This window comes from Sylvia atricapilla, chromosome 2 (genome assembly GCF_009819655.1).
Source record: "Sylvia atricapilla isolate bSylAtr1 chromosome 2, bSylAtr1.pri, whole genome shotgun sequence".
Lineage (NCBI taxonomy): Eukaryota > Metazoa > Chordata > Aves > Passeriformes > Sylviidae > Sylvia > Sylvia atricapilla.
The window spans coordinates 66,172,069-66,189,328 of record NC_089141.1 but is presented as its reverse complement, the minus strand read 5'-3'; the positions used below and the strand labels follow the sequence as shown (position 1 = coordinate 66,189,328).

At 36.7% G+C, this 17,260-nt stretch overlaps 1 protein-coding gene across 16 annotated transcripts in view; it reads left to right on the top strand.

The window, feature by feature from the left end:
- MYCBP2 (MYC binding protein 2) overlaps positions 1–17,260 on the top strand; it is a 174,257-nt gene that overhangs the window by 61,317 nt on the left and 95,680 nt on the right. For 14 of the 16 annotated variants that reach the window (XM_066313401.1, XM_066313405.1, XM_066313400.1 and 11 more), the window contains exons 18-21: positions 2,312–2,419; positions 9,389–9,508; positions 10,242–10,323; positions 16,179–16,296. In XM_066313401.1, the coding sequence (XP_066169498.1) occupies positions 2,312–2,419; positions 9,389–9,508; positions 10,242–10,323; positions 16,179–16,296 (428 nt within the window). Of the gene's footprint in view, positions 1–2,311; positions 2,420–9,388; positions 9,509–10,241; positions 10,324–12,297; positions 12,384–16,178; positions 16,297–17,260 lie in introns of those variants that run through there. The other 2 variants (XM_066313404.1, XM_066313414.1) reach the window with 2 other exon arrangements.

Genomic DNA, 17,260 nt, shown 5'->3' with positions numbered 1-17,260 from the left:
CAGAATTGTCGTGTTGACTAGGAAAGTGTGATTCAGATGAGTAGCTTGGAAACCAATGGCAGCTGTGTGCTTGCACCATCCTGGAGCTGACAGGCTCTTATGCTTACTAAACATCCTCTGTCTTACAAATCTCCTGTAGTTCTTGTGCTCATCCTACTGTGCTTCACTTCCTTCTATCCTCCTGAAATTCTCTTTTGTTAGCTTTGCTCTTAGCACTAAAATGCCAAAGGCTTCCTTCAGGGCTGTATCTTGTTCCCTGCACTGTTCATTGTGCAAGCATTTTATTTTGAGCTGGAATGTTTGTGTAAGTTATCTAGAGATCGTTCAGTCATGCACAAATATTTTAGATGTACATTCTTCAAGCCACACTCTTTGCAGTCCTTGTATCTCTTTTTGCAACTGTGGTAATCTGAGTTTCACTTCTGTCACATTGTCCTATCAATTCTCTATTTCTTCAGATTTTAATTTCATTAGGACCTTTTCAGTAAGTCCTACTTTTGCCTTGTTTTCTCTTGTTCTTCATTCACCTTTCCTGTGTACCATTCGTCCTTCAGACATCTTTAGCTTTTCTAATCTGCTTGTCATTTGTCTCTTCCCCTTTTTGCCTTTTCCTGGTGTGCCTCAGGATGCTCCTCACTTTATCCCCTCCAACTTGTTAAGAAGCAAAATGTGTGATTTTATGTGTAAGTCAAAACTCTGGAAAACACAATATTAAATATAGCAAGTGGTTTGGCGGAAAGTAATGTTTACCAAAAATGCATCTATTAAATGGAAGTTCCAATTTAGAGGAGACTGTGAAAAGGGGGTGCACAATGGCAAGACAACTGGAGGAAGGATCTGCAAGATGCAGGTAAATCAAAAGCAAATTATGACCCTTGATTAGGAGAAGGAGCTCTGAATTAGCAAGAGGGACTGTTCTGGAATAAAGAGAGTCCAAATAAAGACAGTAGAACAAAAACAAAAATTCTGTGCTGTGTGCAGAAACAAACATGACTGGGGAAGTTGAGGACCATTGTATTATCTAACATGTTTGAACCCCTAAGCTAGGGAGATAAACAGTAGTGTATTTTTAAAACATTTTTCATTTTGTCTTTTAAGTAAATGCTAAAATTCAGGAGCTTCTCTGTATAGAGAGTTTCTTCATCTAAAGGTTCTAAAGCTACACAGATTCAGCCTAACTTCCACCTAAATGCCTATCCATGCTGTTTAGTATTAGTGAAGAAGGTGATGGTCTAAAGCTGATAGCGGAAAACCTCAGGCAGTGGGCATTTATGAAAAGTTAACCTTCATTGTCTTGTTAATATTAAGTTCAGCTAAAGAATCAGAGTATCAATGAATTTGCAGAAGAAGGAGGAATATTTTATTCGAAGTTTCGCATAAACCGTTTATAACACCACTGCCTGATTTGGGGTGCTTTTGTTTACTGTTCCTGGAAGGGCTGGATTTGGGAACCTATGGAACTGAGTGTCACTTGGCAGAATTAGTTGCTCCTGATTCATGGTTTATGTTGAATATGAGGCTTCTGAAAGGACAAGACATGTCCAAAAAATTCTTGGTGGCATGCTTTACCTATAAAACAGGAGAAATTTAGATTTAAGAAACAAATTGCTTGTCCATGACCTGTTTATACTCAGCCTCAATTAAGCTTAGTACCTCACTGCCTGAGTCTAGATTTTTAAAAAGAAAAAGCAATCTGGAAACATTTAAAATATGTGTATCATTGCTTTCTTTAAATCAAACCCTCACTTGAAGACCTTTCAATAGATGGAAAAGTATTTTTGAAATAAATGGATTTCAGAATTACTAAGTAGATAAGAAAAGAATCTCATTATTTGAATAACTTCATGAAATGTGGAACTTCTTTAAAAGTTACAACTCTGCATCTTAAATATCATAATTGCAAACAAGTGTATGGTAGTGGTTTTTAAATTTGATATTGATCTTGTTCCAGATCAGTATTTTGAATGTTATATTGTAGGATCTAAGGCAAGGTAATTAATTATTCTTATCTTTCAAAGACAAATTTCTAACTTTTACTCTACTGTAAGTATGTTGTATTTCTGTTGTTTGCAGTACAGTTGCATACTTAGAAATTCAGGTGAAATTATCACTATGGGATATTTATTGTTTTTTTTTGCACAAGTTATCAAGAAATGGCAACTTTCTTGTATTTTAAAGTCTTTTTAATTTAAGAAAGCCAGATTATAATAATTATTTTTGGTTTTTTCATTGCTTTTAATTTGAATTTTGTTTAACACACTGTTTCCATTTTGTGAGCTTTCCTATGCATGTGCAAAATGTTTCTCCTCAGGCCCCCTTGTAATTCCTGGTCCTATTTTTATGAACCATCGAGAACAGGCTCTAGCCAGAATCAGACTCTCTCCAGCACCGCTAAAGCATAAACGGGACAAGCACAAAGGTATTTGGTCTTCCTTATTGACTAGGGTGGAAATAAGCCCAGCCTCCCAGTCACTTCTTCCAGATACTGCATCTATCTTTTCAAAGAACTGCACAAAATGAGTTCTGCCTTTCTTCCTGTTAGTATCTTACCTGAGGAGAAAGAAAATGGATTTAAATGTTGACCTTTCTTTAGAAGTGTAAATGTTGTTAGTCTGCATCATCTTTGTTTTTCTCCCCCCCCCCCCCCCCCCCCCCTTTTTTTTTTTCGTGAAATATGCATTGTCTTTCTGTGTATCTTCTCTCATTTCTAATGCTGTCTCATTCTTGAGGTTATTTTTACTGTAGGAAACTTTATGTGTTAGAGTGACTCAAGACTGTTGCACTGCATTTGTGTTGGCTTTTTTATCCTTTATGTTGTGTATTTGGCGTGATTACTTGAACATATCAGTTCCAGGCTTGTTAATTCTGGCATATATCTTTTAATAGGTATGTAATCTTTCAGCAAGACCTTTTTAGGAGTGAAGTATTTGAAATAATGTAATTATTACTTGTTGCTAACTTTGAATGGGGAGAATGCAAATCAAAATACAGGTTTTTGTCTGCAATATTCTTGAGTTAAATGTTTTTTACAGAGTATAAGTATGAAAGTTTCTTGATATTTCAGACATTTTTGTATGTCTGGCAAGCCAATTCATTATATCTTCATTTATGAGTGTGTCATTTGTTCAGATATAAATGACATATATGTTTCTTAGAAAGTGGTAGTGTATTACTAAATATTTCAACTGAAGTTGAACTGTCTCAAATCTGATTGTAGATTGTAGATTGTATATATCTGTGTACTGATGTGTGTGTTACATACATTATATGTGTACATATATATAAAAGGTAAATATGTAAATTGGAGGTTACAGAACTGATCAAAGTAAGTAGGAAGCTCCTAAAAATGGTGAACCCAGAATACTTCAACTATTTTCTTAATAATAGCTAAATATTAAAAGTGTTAGTAGGGCGTTTCTGTTGAATTAGTGGAAGTTACTGATTGTGTTTGGTACGTATGCAAACAAACTGTTTGTCAGTTTGAAGCCTTATGAGATAAAATTTCAGTGGGTGTGGGTGATAGATTTACTGAGTTATAAACATACTGGATTGTAATATCATCTTAAGTTATTTTATGGAAATGAAAGCAAAATCTGATCCTTTGAATCTACATAGCATTCAGTCTTTGGAAGGCATGTTGTCCGAGCTTTGTCTGATGGATTCAGTAGAATAGCCTATCATAATCTCACTGGAGAGCTTGCATGCTGAAAGAGAGCTTACTTCAGGTCAAGTATCTCCTTATACTACTGTCAGTTTGAGGCTTATGTTGCTTCTTGCAGTTGTAAGAACAATGTAAAGATCTGTGTTGTACTGGAAGATTTTTCTCAGATATGCCATGTAGAACTGAACATCTATTTTTCTTAAAGGAAAGCTACATGGAAGGAAATACTCAGTTTATTTTAGTTCTTTGTGTCTTACTTTGAAAAGATAAGGAGGCGTTCAAATAAACTTTTAGGCCTTTCTCTGCCTCAGAAGATTGCCTTTCAAAAGATAGCCAGTAAATTCCACTAGGAACTAGAAACACCCCTTCTCCAAGAGATTCCAAGGGAAGAAGGAAAACTGGTGAAATGGATTGTTATCTAAGTAAGAGGCAAGGTGGGAATTGCGAAAAAGATCGTGTATATTTCTTATCTTAGAAGACACCTCTGTCTTCTTGAGGCAAAATGTAAAAGCTATAACAGAGCAGAGATAAAAGGACACTATCACATTGAAATCAGCATTCATTTTTGAACAGGATGTTTTCCAAACTGTCTTCTTCTTTCAGATATTTCTGTATAGTAATCTTCACACCAACCAGACCATCAAGATCCCTGGGCAAGGAACATTTAGTTCAGCTTGTAGTACTGATAAGGCCAGTACTAAGCTTGCTGTTACTTACCTGTTGCCACTTCTATGCTTGCAGCTGCAGAACTTCTATTGATAATTATATTTAAACTTGAACGTGCACAGCTTCCTCAGGACTTTTTCAGACAGTTATAGTCTAATAAAAAAGTGTATTTGTGTACTTGTACACGCTGTCAAGCCATGAAGTGACAGAATGGTTTGACTTGGAAGGTACCTTAAAGATGATCCTGTCCCAACCGGCTGACATGGACAAGGACACCTTCCACTAGATCAGGTTGCTCAAAGCCCCATCCAGCCTGGCCTAGAACACTTATGGTGGTTGGGCATCCTCAATTTCTCTGGGTAGCCTGTTCCAGTGCTTCATCACCCTCAGAGTAAAGAATTTTTTCATAATGATCTACATGTCTGTCACTTGTGGAATTCCTCTATTTGATTGTCCAGTTGAAAACTCCAACTTCATTGAAAAATCTGATTTTTAGAAATCTTGCCATCATCATTTACTCTTTTCACATTTATAGGCTCTGCATATCAAATCTTTGTTACTGTAAAAAAACTGCATAATTAAGCCTAGTCTTCCTGATCTGTGTCTTCCACAATTATTAATAGAAGTTATTAGGTATTACATTTTTGATATTCATGGAGTGGTTTGACACTAAGAAAGAAATGAGCTTGTTCTTCATCCTCATTTTTTAATGAGGTAGTGAGTTTCCAGTCAACATTTCCAATCCCTGTGGATTCCCATAACTGGAGATCTGAGTAAAAAAGATCAATAAAAGTCTAAAATTTTCCCAACTGTAGAAATGAACTGAGTAGCAATTTAAAACAAAGTAAGCTCCTTAAGTCAGCTAAGATTCAGCAATTTGAATGCCACTTTTTTCCTGTATTTGGAAGTAGTGGTAAATGTTCTAAGGAATGTGAAACAAATACCCTGAAAATGACAAAGGGTCAGTGAAGATGAACCTGCATAGATGGAAGAAGATATAGGTCAGCCATGTTGCAGATACTAAGAGAAAATTACCAGATGTTCAAGAAAACTTACTTGGAATTTGTTTTTTAACTTTACAGCTGTCTAAGATACCATGTGAATGGCAGAGTAGTTTGAAGCACTCTGTGCTTGAAGTGAGACAGCTGACAATGAAAAACCTACATCTAAGTCTGAGTTTATAATTAGAATGTGAGTTTGTTACCACTTTATTGTTCTTATTATGTACTTCTGATTCTGCATATTTTATTTTACCTATAAGCTCAAGTAAGCTCTGTAGCAGCCTCTCAAGCATCCAACAGACTGACTTTTTTTGCTGCCTTCATAGGTTGGATGATTTTCACAACCAGAGTGTATGTCTCTTACTCCTGCACTGTAGCAATAAAATTGATTACAGATATTTCAGCTGCAGCCTGGGATCGACAGCCAAGAAGCTGCAGGCATAGGCTGATTTGTTAAAAGTAATGTTGTATATAAAGTCTGTAAATTATATTATGGCATTCAGAACACCTTGTAAAGGTTGGACATCACAGAAACTAACCAGTAATTTGACCAATATGTTCTATTTGGGTAATTGCTGCTGAACAGAATAAAAATTTGTTGGCATATGATGTGGTCTGAAGAGACAGTTACTGTAAGAATTTTTACTGTACAGTCATATTCCATTGAAGCTTTTCATCTATGGGGAGAAGACATGTATTTTACAGTTTTAGAAGTGGTTTTTTTTCTCTTCCAAAGATGGATAGTAAGTGAGGAATAGAGTTGTCACCACCCTTACTGCTGAGGAAACTAACAAAATGCTTTTCCTCTGGTCTGGGCCTAGTGAGGGTCCACAGTGTTATTCTGTAACAATGCTGGGTTTGGGTTTTTTAAAACTTATTATTTCCCTTGCTTATGGAACTGAACGAGCTTTTTCTTCATTCCTGGAAAGCAGTGGTTTTTGTGGCAGCAGTATGAGCCAAGAGAACTTCTAAGCATGTTTAATGGAGGAGGATAATTGTCTTCAGGAGTTAAGAATTTTCTGAGTGGTTATATTTGCAGTTTTCTCTCTTTGCTTCCCCAACTTTGAGATATCAGAGGTGAAAACCCGTCATTGTGAAGCTGTTCATGGAACACACCCCTGTCTTGATAGCAGGAAGCCCTTCACAGCTTTTCCTTAGGGCTTTCTTCTCTCTCAGAGAGATGAAGTCAAAGTTTCTGTTCAGTAGTACTGTAGTTGGATAACACTGGAGGTACGAACTTGCTCTTTTTAAAGGCTCCATGCATCCAGCAAGAACAATCTCTGCTTCAGAAGGCTTTTTATGCTTCCCTTTCAGGAACAAGTATTTTGATATTACTTTTGATGAAATGAAAAAATGCACAGTTGTTTGAAGGAAAACAAATTTTTATCTCCCTAGTTACAGTTGTTCCTTGAGACTTGCAATTAAGCTTTCAGCATCCACCTTTGAATCGCATTTATATTGAAAAAACTTTGACTGTTTGAAAGTATTCGAAGGAAGGAGGATGACCCAGTTTGTTTGCAGCTGTATCTCTAGAAGTGTAAGTTCTCCTAGTCAGTGCTACTGGATAAATATTATATGTATTGAGTATATAATGGAGTAACAGATAAACACTGTAGTCCAGAAGTGTTGCTCTAACAGTAAGTAATGGTATTCTATTTGGCTTTATATATTTTGCTCAAAAGACTGTTTTTTTCCCACAAGATTAGCTGTTGTAGTTGCAAAGGTTTTGTTACTTAACTACACGTAACTTACCCAGTGCTTATCAAGTTTTGAAGATCCAAAACATTCAGAACTCTTAAGACAGTTACTAACCATGCAAAGAAGGCTGAGAGTAATTCTGTTTTCAGTTAAAAATTTCACACTTGAGCAAAATAAGATATGTATGAAAGACAGTTGCTTCTATTCCTGCCTTCTTAGAGCTTCAAGAAGTTAGCTTTGGAAATTAAAAACATCAAATTTGTAAAATTTTATTCTTTAAAATAAATCTGTTATTCAGATAAGTATTTGCAAGACATGTTTCATGTGAAGGTACTTGTCACCAGATTTTACAGACTAATATTTAGTGTTTCCTCAAGGGAAGTATGGTGTTATTCTTTCATTTACAACTTTGGAGAAAATGAGGATATATCTAGAATCAAGTTTTATTTAAAAGTAGTATTGCATATTTATCAGGTGAGAAAATGGCAATCCCCAACTTTTTAGTAGTACTTTTTGAAGCCCTTTAGAGCAGGATGTTTTTCTTTCAATGAGACAGAAAATGCACATGTGCCTCTAAGTTTCTGCAGATCCCTTGATATGCTGCTGTTAGGTGGCCAGCTGCTACATTTTGCTAATGTGACTGCCTGGGTGACCTGGTTGCTGTATGCCCAGTGTGTTTCATTAGAGGTGCATGCAGCCATGACATATTCTTACTGGACACGTGTATTTCTGACAGATGATTATTCAAGAGCATTTGCACAGTGGGAGACCTCAAATTTTTCATTATTCAGCAGTGTCTGGAGGGAGGAGGGGAGACAGGGGCCACAGGTAGACTTCCAGAATAATCAGCTGGTTTTCTGCTCCTGTCTGAAGTATCAAATTGGGAAGGGGTAAGCAGACCACTTGCTGAATAAATAATTCTGGTGACAATATCAGCTGCTAGAACTACCTCTTGATTACTTCGGCACATAGAGTTTAATGCACAAGTAGGCATAAAAAGTCGAAAGATACTGTATTTGAGAAGTAGTATACCTTAACTAAAATACTGTCAGCTGCTTAAGGCAGAATTGCAGGACAGAGAGGAAAACTGTAATATTGGGGGCTGTTGTTAAATGATGATTCTGTCTCCTTATATTTGCTTTTGTTATTTATGTATTAAAAAAGCTGCAGCCAGACCTTCAGAGACATTTCTTCTAATTTGTGTGCAGTCTGGTAGTACGCATCCTCAAAAATCCCATAGCAATTCTGAGAGACAGGTTTTTTTAAACCATGTCTCCATTTCACATATATCCAGCATGTAGTGCGTGTTTCAAAGGGATACTTTACATGTGCTTTTAAACCTAATTCTTCAAAAGCATTAGTACCTGTATGCACTGTTCCTTTATAGATGTGAACTACATGCAGATTCATGTAATTTCTGTACTCAAACCATCACTAGAAAATAGCTTTATTCTTAGAACAGTAATGTTTTTTAAAACTGGCATGTAGCAAAAGTGTGAAATTATTTTATGGTATCAGCAGTTTCTCTGCAATAAAAGAATTATCACAGAAAGAATGTGCAGTCTTTTATGTGTAGTTATTTTTTGCTTTGTGTGTTTCTGTCATTTCTGTATGCTAGATAGCATGTGACTAAAGTTTGATAGATGATGGAAATACTGTGATTCCTGAAAAATATGGTAGCTTGAAAGAAATTTAGGAATAAGACATTGCACTTCAGTGCTTTTGTCCAGTGTGGAGGCAGTTTGACTTTAGGAACCAATATTGTGCTTCATACTTACTAAACACATAGATGCTTACTAAAGGAAGTCACAGAAATGTTGTCTAAAAGGAGACAGGAAGCAGATACACTCTTGGTGAGTTGTCTGCTTTGATAGAAAAGAGCTGTGTAAGTAATTGTCAGCTGCTTAAAATAGGAGCTCTGTGGCTGAATTGGAGTTAAGTAACCTCCTTAAAGAGTAGTAATTGGAAAAGGTAGACTGGGAGAACTAGCCTGTTGAGTTTAACTACAGTGCTGCCTACTTAATAATGTTACCTTATTGAAGAATGAAAGCCATAGCTATTAAGCAAAGTTTCTGAAGTTTGAATTTTTTGTTTTGCTGGTTCTTTTTTTCCACTTTGGGAAGTAGCTACTGTAGAGGATATTTTCCAGTGTGTACCTTCATAGTACAGTGTTTAAAAATAGTTTCTGTCATTTTCCACATCTGCTTTGATGCTGCATTTTGAGCTGTCTCTTTTGCTACTCTGTGAGTTCTCTATTCTACCTTACAAGTGGTGGAGTGGGGACTTATTTACTATTATTTACTATTCTTCTAATATAGCTTTATTAGAATGCATAGGATATAAGTGTGAGCTTTGTTTATAGATGGAAGTGGAGAAAGAGGTGAGAAGGATGCCAGCAAAATCACAACATATCCACCAGGGGCTGTCCGCTTTGACTGCGAACTGCGAGCTGTACAAGTCAGTTGTGGATTTCATCATTCAGGTAAAAACAAATCAGTGCTAATTATAATACAGTTTTTTGTTTGGTTTGTTTTTTTTAAGGTTGCCAAATGTGTCTTCACTGCTTTGTGTTCAGTTTTTAATATGCAGGAGTGCTGAAAGTTAAAAATGTGGCAGGGTCATTTTTTAGCCTCCTACACTGTCATGGAAACATAGAGTATCTTCAGGTAAAAGGGATCCACAAAGATGATAGAGTCCAACTCGTGGCACTGCACAAGACCATCTTGAAGAATCACACCATATGCCTGGGAGTATTGTCAAAACCCTTCCTTGAACTCTGTCAGGCTTCTGTGACCGCATCCCTGGGGAGCTTATTGCAGTGTCCAGCCACCCTCTGAGTTAAGAGCATTTTCTTAAGATCCAGCCTAAACCTTCCCTGACACATTTCATGCCATTTCATTACGTGCTCTAAAGTAAGATCACCACCCAAATCTCCACATCATGTCCCTGATACCAGCAGTGAAAGGCAGCTCACTGTCCTTCAGTATTGAAAAGGTCTATAAGTATCATATATTGAGTTACATCAGAGCTTGTAAGCAATTTTGGAGTGAGTTTAAAATATCTGCATGGCAGAGCTCTACTCCTGCATAGAGATGTGATTGGTTGTGGAATCTGGATCTCTTAGGAATCGTTAACTGCTACTCAGAAAGGTAACCAGCACTGGTGCAGTGCCATGTCATGTGTGTATGTTGGAAAAATATTTTGTTGTTTTTCAGTGGTTTTGATGGAGAATGGTGATGTTTACACATTTGGATATGGGCAGCATGGTCAACTTGGACACGGTGATGTCAATTCCAGGTAAGCTGGTAATCAAAGGATGTGATTGTGTATTACTGTACTGCTGCATAAGAAATGACTAAATTTCTGGTTCTCTTTAGCTAGCAAGTGTGAAAATTCAAATATAGATCAAATAAAGTTTAAAAGGTCTTGTTCTGCATTTGCTCCCCATAAGCCCGACTGTATATACAATAACAGTACTCTGGTACTGTGTAACTAATTTATTTAATACTTTAAAGCTTCTGTGCATGATTATTGGCATTGCTTGGATAATTGTTTAAAAGACTTCTGTCTCTTAATTCTCCCTGCATATATGAAAATTACATTGAAGTATCATTAAGATTTCATTATTTCTGTAAAATACTACATATGCAATAATTCAAATAGTATGGTATTTTAACCATAGACAAACCTGTTCCTGTTAAATCATTGATAAGAGTTCACAGAATCACAGAATATTCTGAGTTGGCAGGAAACCACAAGGACCATCACATCCAGTTCTTAAGCGAATGGCTTGTATGGGGATCAAACCCACAACCTTGGTGTTACTAGCACTGTGCTCTGACCAACTGAGCTAATCTCAGTTCAGTTATGATAAAGCCTCATTTTTTGCTCATCAGTTATCTCCCGAATGAAGTCCCTAAGCTTTGATCTCAGCTGCATTTTGTAGTCACTTGTTTTGGATGTTGGCAGAGGAGTGATGTGTGCCTTCTCTGTGGTCAATGGAACTAGAGAAGTATTTCATTAACGAGCCAGTGCTGTAGGTTTACTTAGTAGCTCTGTAAGCTTGGTCTCCATTGAAAACAGTGAGAGCATAGATAATTAAATATAGATGTCTTTAATGTGAAGCTCAATCTCACCCTTAGTATCTCATGCTTAATGTCTCAGCTATTCATTAAAGTAAATAAAAAACCATTGTCCTGCCATAAGATGAAATGTGATTTAGGTCTTTGGACATGTACATATGCCATATAATGCACATGGTGGGGGTTTCTATAGTAGGAATCTTTGAGACTTTGTGTATGTCCAGTAATGCTCAGTATCCTTATGTAAAAGGCATAGAGTGGAGCATCCATGACCTGTCTTCAGTTCTCTCATTTCTCTTGTAGCAGGCAGGTGAAAATTACTGAACATCTATCCTCCTAATCTCTTTGGAGACTTCAAAACCCTTTCTTTTGTCAAGTTCCTGAGGAAATCTTCATCATCTTAAAACTTGCATTGGATTCACTAAGCCAAAGAGGGAAAGGGAAGAAAATATACTGGAAATATTGCCTTGTATTGGCTGCTATGCCTGATAGTAGCCTCTGAACTGTTACCCCTTCTCAGTTTGCATTAGACTGGTGAATACAGTCTAGGTTTCTGTCTCTGATAGAGTCATATCACTCTAAAATGAAGATAAGTACTTCGTTTTTCCTTCCTGGAAATTCTTGGGTATTTGTTCCAAGGAACAATGGCTTTAACTAGCAATTCAAGTTGCTATTAGAATAAGGCCAGTTTCTGTCTTAAAGATTGAAGAGGTACACACAGCAGTGACATTTGTACTGGTAACTTAATGTCACCTATTTCCAACTTTGATGAAATTACTTGTCTTTTTGCAAGGCTTTGGAGCTATCTGTTATATTTGTCAGTATTTCAGGTGGTAAGCCCTGCATCTATTGCTTATTTAGATAGAAACTGGATGAAGACCAATAGTAGTTCCAAGTGAGACCTTAAGGAGAATATGAAAAATCTTGTGCTTGAAGGATAGTGCTTGACCAGAAGTAGAAGCTGAGGAGGTGCAAGTGACTTGGCACAGACCTTTGTGTCATTCTACATCAGACTCTAGAAAATGTCTGAAAAAAAACTCGAAGAAATTTGGAGTATGTCCTATGCATGAGAATTGGCTATAGTACTATATTGCTTTTTAGCACAATCATTCAAATTATAATTTCTCCATTGATGTACTTCTTTTTCCAGCTTTAAGTAGAGATCTCTCCTCTGTCCTCACAGTAAGGGATTCAGAGAAGGAAACAGGGAATCCTTATGCAGAGTTCCACCTCAGTTGGGAACGCAGTGGTGCTCAGATGGCCAGCTCCTGCCAGGTCAGTGGTATGTCAGTCATGCAGTGTGTCACATTGCCTGTATTGACCTCAGGAAGAGCATCATCATCTTCTGAATCCAGGAACTGATACTCTACTGTATTTCTGGGAGACAGAGAGAAGAGAAGAGAGAGGAGAAAAAAAAAGTAATATTGAGGCATCCTTTCAGAGACTTTGGTCTTGCAGTGTAAAGATTTAGTAGTGAGACTGTATTTTTAAAAGTCTTGAAAATGTTCAAGTATTTTGAATTCTGAACAGCTGTTCAGATATGCCTTTCTCCTTAATTGAGGGGATTCTGGACTCCTCGATTAGAATATTGTGAACATCATAAATTCTTGCTCTACTTCAGTAGGAGTGCGGTAGATTACCCTATCAGTAAGCTGGATTGCCCTATCAGTAAGCTGGAACTACTGAAAGCCTGCACAGGCTTTTTGTTGCAAGATCCACAGTGGCAGATGTTGATGCACTATTCACATGGAAGATTTGTCAGTCTGTGCTTATATTCTCCTCAAATTAGATGCTGGTGAATAGAAACTCAGTGGAAGCAAGAGGTGCTTTGCGGTATCTAGTCTTGGTGAAAAATAGTATGTATTGTGCACAGGTAAGCAAAGGGCCTCTTTGTTGCTGGTGCTTCTCTCAAGAAGCTGGAAGTTAAAACTCCAGGATCTTTCTGATACTGTTCAAAATTGGATTGCATTTTTTTTTGTATGAACTCCTGACTTCAGCACTGCAGTAGCAAACACATGACCTGACAGTCAGGTTCCAAAATTGGAATTACTGAAGTGATACGATCTTGATAGGGTTTTGCTTCCAAAGGTTCAACAGTAACATAAAGCAAAACTGATGAGACCTTCCATAGATGGTCAGCTCCTTCCCACTTTGAGATAAATAATAAAGACTATATTCTGTTAAGAACTTCAGAGGAGAAAAGTGTGTTCCATCATCTCTGTTTAGGACCGTGTTTCTAAGTGTATTTTTTGATTATTTTACTCTAGTGGTGGAGTTGAGGTCATATTTACATCTTTTCACCGAATTTCCTCTAAAATGGAGTCACTTCTAAAATATAAAAATATCAATTTTCGCTGTAATGGAGTTGTCCAACTCTGTTTGCAGTGGGCAGAAGTTGCTGCTGGTTTCCCCTTACCTGCTACACAGTAACAGCTCCCAGTGAGCCCATGTTTATAGCACCACGGTCAGCTGCCCCAAGTGACATGTTTTGGTACCTGGCAGGCAGCTGTTGGCTGCATGAGTACCATGGACAGCAATTGTTCAAACAGGTCATGCATGATGACTTTTGGAAGACTATGGCTGCTCTCAGAAATGCTTACCCTTGGGGATGGTAGAGGTTTCCATGTCGGCAGCCAGAATACTTCAGTATCCCGAATTAGCTCATTCATGTACATCTGCTCAATTATTCAGTAATTGTTACTTTTTCCCAAGCGATCTCAGGTTACTTTCTCTATAGCTGGGGTTGGTCTTCTGTGGTTGCCCACGCGTTCTGTGACTTTAACACCGGCATGTCTTTCCACTCCATCCGAGAAGAATAGTCTTTGTTTTTTTGATTCAGTGGAGAAACTTGGGCTGTTAAAACTTTGCCAGAGTCTCCCAGACTCTTCAGTGTCTATTCTGAGGTTTCCTGTGTTGAATTTCAGGGATATAAGAAAATACTCAGGAGTATCACAGGTTTTAAATTCCATGTGCACTAGTTCAACTGGCTTACTGTATTTTTTAAATCCCTCTTCCTTTTATGAAATGAAAACTAGTTTTCTGCAATTCATGTTTATTTTATGATGTACTTAGGAAGTAGTTATCATAGTTTTTTTCTGTTCATTTCTAAATGAACTAGTCAACTGTTGTTGGCCATTCCAAAATATGGGTGATCTTAATGAAAAAGCTGTTTAAGAGGGTAATGTGTTTAATCTCTCTACATTAGGTGCTAATTTGATTTTGTTCTGCTGTTGGCAAGAGACTATCAAACTCAGTATTCATATAACATTGCTGATAGATTCAGTTGGAAAAACAGATAAATAGTTATGGTGATAATAGCTTAGATTTTAAGCATGAAAAAGATTAAATATTCACTACTGTTTTTTGAATAAGGATATGGTTGATATTTCCATGCCTGTAGCTATCATAATGTTGAGGGAGAGGAAGAAAAACTTTATGATAAAAATATTTCCTTTTAACAAGAGTGCTTTTGTATTAGTTACTAGTTATGTTTTATGTTTTGATGCTTTTTTGAGTTTTGTTAACATTAATGAGAGACAAATGTAAAGTTTGAGGGGTTTTATTTCGTCATCGGTGCTGCTAAACTTTGCTCTGTGTCTGTGTGTAAACATAGTAATGTCCAAATCCATGTGCCTGTAGATTAAGAAAAGCACCTAAATTCGAGTGTCATGTTGTACATCCTCTACTTAATTTTATTCCACCCTTCAGTCTGTCCATCTCCACTAGTCACCCTGTGATAGCTACGTTTACCACCAAAGAATACTGTTACTTCTGTATACCTGTGTTCATCCTTCTTCAGGTCATCAGCCTATCTTCATGCTGCATTACTCTATTCCACATTTTTGTATGTTCACATCTTCCCATTTACCCATTTTCTGCTGAACATGATGCTTCACTTTCCTCATACTTTCTTGACTTCTATTTTACCTGCAATTCAGTCAAAATCAGAATTTTGAGATGAACCATCTTTTAGCACATCAGCTGCTAAGCAATCACTGGGTAACTGTCGGCAGGCCTTTTTTTATTATTATTCTGGTATAATCAACCTGTTCTTATTTTAGATTAACCTACTTTTGAAAAGCTGTGTTTGAAAGTAAGTTCACATAGTGCTGTCATCCTCTGTATAACTGAGCCCAGTTTCCGAGCATAAAACTATGTGGGAATAACTTGTTCTTCAAATTCAGTCTTTCTAACTCCATAGAAAATATTAAGTCTAGGTAGGCATTCATTGTGGGCTTCAAAGTCTTCTAGGTTTCTGTTCCCTTTGTTGGGACTGAAATAAAAATTTTAGTGTCTCACACTTTTTATCTTTTGTGCTCTTTCTATTAAAAGTCATCAATTCAAGCTTCCTTTCTTTGCATCCTGAGCACCCTGTCATTTTTTCCCTCTTCATTTTTTCTGAAATGGAAAGTTTATTTTCTTATGTCTGTTCTTATGTGGGAGACGAATGGATTAGACCTTTTAATATCTCTCTGAAAAATAGTTTGGAGAGGTCTGTTTTTTATTAAGTCTGAGTTTGGTGGGGGAGGAGCTGGTGGAGGGGTAGACCTTTATTTCTTTTATAATTCCCTAGACAGTGATCTTTAGAGTGTTGTAGCAATATTGCTTCTGGTAACTGTACTAGAGTATCAGCCATATAAGGCTTAGATTACTTCCAGGGGTTTTTTAAGTGCTCAAGTGGAGCTCTCACAACGTATTTTACTGCTACATTTCATTGCAGTGAAATGAAATAAAAATACACACATGTATATGTTATTGTATCTACACAACTGTAATTCTAAAATTATATATTAGATTAATAATTCTTACTCTATGCTAATTTCTGACTTAAACTGAAGAGAGGGTCCTTGATCTGTTTCGTTGTAACAGAAGGGCGTAAACTTAACTATCTAGTGCAGTCTTTCAAACCTCTGTTAGTTTAATATGCAAGATGTTTCTTGGCTCTAATTTTCTGTAATATGTTAATCTAGTGAATATATTTCACAGCAATTGAAATACTGATAATACTAATGTATGTTTTAAATGTTGTGTGACCATTTACTGATACAGAATTAATTTATTTTTATATAGGGGATGTCCCACTTTGGTGCAAGCATTACCAGGTCCTAGTACACAAGTTACTGCTGGGAGCAACCACACAGCTATTCTCTTAATGGATGGCCAGGTTTTCACATTTGGAAGTTTCTCAGTAAGGAAATGTTACTTGCTTATGGGAATAAGCTAGTAGTTAATGTGCTGTTCAGAGACCTTTCAAGATTGCTTATACTTGCTCTTGTGCAACTGTGGATGACTTCTGCATGTCTTCAGTGCCTGTAATGTTTTAAAACGTAGCCTTTAGTATTGTTCTGATTAGAAAAGAATAATGCCAGGAATTCTTGGGGGTGTTTTAATGAAGATAGTGATTAAAAATAGTGTTATTTTATAAGATGCATATAAATATATATGCATATATAAATTTTATAAGATTTTTTCAAACTCACTTGGTTCTAAGTAAATGTTGCCTATTGTGTTACCTGTCTCCATTCCACAGAAATAAAGGTTTCCTGGTTTCTTTCATAGAAACAGCAGTGATTGGCAGAAGTTCTGCCTACACTTGAGGGGAGGGGTTATTGCTCACTGTAGAAAATCACAACTCCAATAGTCTTCTTTCATGTCTACATAGTGTATATTTTCCCATGTGTCTGTAGAATCATTTCTTATATTCACTAAATAGGCATTTAAACATTGTTTACTTCCCTCTGTGCCTTCCTGTGTTTGCAAAGATGCCCCTTGCAGAGTCGATCTGTTTTTTGCATGTTTCCTCTAGTGTTTTTTTTGGGGATCTTTTTTTGAAAAGCTAGAAGATAGGTATTGAGATATTTTTACATGCTTTAAAAACTATGTGCTGCCAAACATAACAGAAGAGAAATTTCATCTTTTGAAATCTTTTTACCAAAAAAAAAATATTAGAAAAAGAGAAGGCTGAAATTTTGGAAGGCGAAAGTCATAGTTTGAATTAAAAGTAATATTTTGTTGTTTTTCAGACTTTTAAGCAAGAGCTTTGGTGTCTGTGTTCCTGTTGAAACTGACATGAGCATGTAAAGCTTTAATCACTGTTGTCTTACAGTGAAACTTGGCCTCTGAAAAGACCAAGCCCACTCTCAGAAATGGAA